Below are 3,517 nucleotides of genomic sequence, written 5' to 3'. Positions count from 1 at the left end.
GGTAATCGATAGAGGTGGCGGGCTCGCGTGGATCACGAGGCGCGGTCCTCGGCCGGCGGCGCGCCGGTGTGCGTGACGGATCATGGCGGCGCGGGGGGCGCGCGCCCCGCCGCCACAGTTAAACGCGCCCGCCGGATACGCGCCGCGCCGCGGTTGAAAGCTATCCGGCCCCCCGGGCGGGCAGGCGCGCGATTGGCCCGCCAGGCGCCCGAGCCGTAAGCGATAGCCAATCGCGGCACACGGCCGGCCCGCCCCCACCGGGCGCGAGTCGGGCCGCTCGGCCGCGGCGCGCACACTCGCTCCGATGCGCGGCTCGTGGGACGAGGCCGCGACGGCGGCGCTGCACGCGCGCATCCTGGAGGCGCACCGCGGGCCCGCCGCGCCCGAGCGCGCTGCCGAGCCCGCCGCCTGCGCCGAGCCGGCTCCGCAGCAGCTCAGCGTCGAGCTGGCGGCTCCTACTCCTCTGCTGCCGCTGCCCACGCTCTCCTTCAGCGCCGCGCAAGTAGCCACCGTGTGCGAGACGCTCGAAGAGAGTGGCGACGTGGAGCGGCTGGCGCGATTCCTCTGGTCTCTGCCGGTGGCTCACCCCAATGTGGCTGAACTGGAGCGCTGTGAAGCTGTTCTACGAGCGCGAGCCGTAGTCGCCTTCCACGCTGGAAGACATCGTGAACTGTATTCGATCTTGGAACGGCACCGGTTTCAACGTTCGAGCCACGCGAAGCTGCAAGCCCTGTGGTTGGAGGCCCACTACCAAGAAGCTGAGAGGCTACGCGGGCGACCATTAGGGCCCGTCGACAAATACCGTGTACGAAAGAAGTTTCCTCTGCCTCGTACCATCTGGGATGGTGAACAGAAGACACACTGTTTTAAAGAGCGTACGCGCTCGTTACTTCGTGAGTGGTACCTACAGGACCCATACCCCAATCCGACTAAGAAGCGTGAGCTGGCGGCGGCGACGGGCCTCACGCCGACGCAGGTGGGCAACTGGTTCAAGAACCGGCGGCAGCGAGACCGCGCTGCTGCTGCTAAGAACCGCTCGGCGCTGCTCGGGCAGGGCTTCGCCTCCTCCTCCACGTACGACGAGGACTCAGTCGACTCGGAGATCAACGTGGACGAAGAATAAAGTTACAGACTATAGTGTTAACCGGCGACGCCGACGGGCGTGGACGCTCAGTGACTGACGATGCAATATAGACCACAGTTATCTATTATCTTAGTTAGATCGCAGAGTCCGTGATGTATGTGATGTTAAGGCATTGTAAACCAGTTCGTTAGGGCATATTTGTATCGTTAAAGTGTATGCGAGTGCTCGAAGTATCAGCATTGGTGTATCTCAGGTATGTACCAGGGCCTAGGCCTCCGACTAGTAGCTGTAACTCGACTGCACTGATAAGTTACTCGTTGTTAAGGTTTAACAGGGTTAATTTTACGTATAATTTCGTGTTTATACTCCCACTCAGACGTTAGCTAATTTATTTGATACCTTCGCGCGGCTGCGGTAGATATGGATGCGTTTCCGTGAGAAGCATTTACTTACCTAAATATTTATACATCCTAACTATTTTTACCAGTAAATATAGATTTTATTTATCATATCAGCTTTTAGTTGTATGTTATAGTTATTATAAAGTGTAGATAATTACGTTCGTGGAGTAGTTGTAAAGTAACGCTATTATTGAAGGTTTGTACCTGAGCACGATCACTTCGCGACACACCGTTGTTTAGTGATGTTGTTTCATATTATTGTAATTAAATATATCAATTATAAATTATTTATTACGATATATCGGCGGAAAATAATCGTTTTTGAATAGAAATGCTGTAAGAGAGGTTCTTAGGCCTTTAGGATTGAATATCTGTTTCTAGAAATATAGGCCTAACAAATAAAAGAGCAACGGAAAGTGACCATGCTTTTAAAAATAAAATAAGAACCAATTGGCTTATAAGTAACATGAGTTAAAAGTATCAAAATCTTTTATCCATTAATAGTTTTTATGTGTTAGGCACCAAAATTTTTATTTCTGCAATTTTTTTTTATCTAATTATTGATTGCCGCATAAAATATCCCGAAATATTTTAATTAAACTTTTTTAGGTATTAAAAAAAAAATCAAAAACGTCACAAAAATTTGATGCACATTTTTTATTTAGTTTAGTTTAAAACAGCCAGAAAATAGCTTTTTTTAAATATCTTTTTCTATCATTACAAAGGCTTCGTTTTTCTATAATAAAATTACCACTTTTCATAAAATTATTTAGGAATTTAGTAGAGTTTTTTTTTCAATCGTAGAATCAAAACTTCTAGACAGGGCCTAAAAGTTTGCATACATTTTTCAATTATTTTTACATGGCCACAGAAGGTTTTTGTTATTGTTAACTTATAAAGGAGTCATCATCATATTATTAGCGAGTACTTACACGAAACATAATGTCATAAAAATCCATTCGGTTTTTTGGGGAAAACACCGGATAAGGGATATAATAGTGTTCCAACTTTATTTGCATTATTTTGGCTTAACAGGCAAACATCTGAGAAAAAATTGTCTTTTACCACTTTAGATTCTTGTCAGAATTTTAATTTTCATCTAAAAGCGCAATACTTACTTGTATGTGGAGTTAAATAATCTAAAACAAATTTTATGACAATTTTTTTTCTGTTTTTAAGTGTGCAAAGGACAAAAATAAAAATAAAAAACGTTCGTAGGTACCCCCACATCAAATCAAAGTCACAAACAGTAATCAATGTGAATGTTATTGTTTTAACGATTTCAAATAATAATCAAGTATCGATTGAAGCTGTCTGCGGGCTCTAATCCATCATGAGTTACATTCAGATGTCAGGCCGCGTTATGTTATCGTCTATAAATCTTTTAATGTTTGATTGATACGTGTTACTTGTGAACTATGCTATAGGTTATACTGTTTTTTTTGGGGTAAAAAAAGAAATGTGTCATGTTTTTTAATGTTTCAAATAGTGATACTTAGGCCTTTTTATGCATCGCAATATATGGTGGTGGAGCAATTTTTTTCAAATTCAAAGGATTTAGGACCTATGTTAATGATTGAAAAAAAAAATGCTGGATGTCAATATTTATGAAAATATTATTTGTATTCAAATGAGAACACGAAGACTTTCAACTACAAGACAATCGTCAAATCAAAACCATTTTGTCATCTCCAGGGCAATTACAATTTCGGTAACTTGGATATTTCGATTTAAAAAAATCTATTCGCTTAAAGTTACAATAATTATGTCGTAATTCAAAATGGAGCCACAAAATATATAATATTACCTACATGCAGTTACAGCTGAAATAAATGTTGCAATAAAATGGCTTCACATTAGTGATTGCTCTTAACTCATAAGTATTGTTCGACTGTCATAACGTCAATCATTCTTTGTTCTACATCGTATCTATGGTAAACTCAGGAATGTGATACACCCACGCGTTGTAATCGAATAGGCTGAACGGAAAAATAAGATAGAACCTTTTTAAGGAGATTATTTTATGTGGGCA

General features: G+C 43.1%; 1 protein-coding gene across 1 annotated transcript; it reads left to right on the top strand.

Moving 5' to 3' along the window:
- Nucleotides 1-304: 304 nt before the first annotated feature.
- On the top strand, nucleotides 305-2,392 carry LOC126053491 (homeobox protein SIX6-like). The gene has a single exon (XM_064035671.1). The coding sequence runs from the start codon at nucleotides 305-307 to the stop codon at nucleotides 1,121-1,123; it is 819 nt and encodes a 272-aa protein (XP_063891741.1). The 3' UTR covers nucleotides 1,124-2,392.
- Nucleotides 2,393-3,517: the final 1,125 nt, after the last annotated feature.

This window comes from Helicoverpa armigera, chromosome 7 (assembly GCF_030705265.1).
Source record: "Helicoverpa armigera isolate CAAS_96S chromosome 7, ASM3070526v1, whole genome shotgun sequence".
Taxonomy (NCBI): Eukaryota; Metazoa; Arthropoda; class Insecta; order Lepidoptera; family Noctuidae; genus Helicoverpa; species Helicoverpa armigera.
The sequence above is the reverse complement of the archived record's forward strand: the minus strand, read 5'-3'. Positions and strand labels throughout refer to the sequence as shown.

What these genes read in the sequence shown, in the direction of transcription:
- LOC126053491 (XM_064035671.1), top strand. Translation starts at nt 305, where the DNA reads ATGCGCGGCTCGTGGGACGAGGCCGCGACGGCGGCGCTGCACGCGCGC.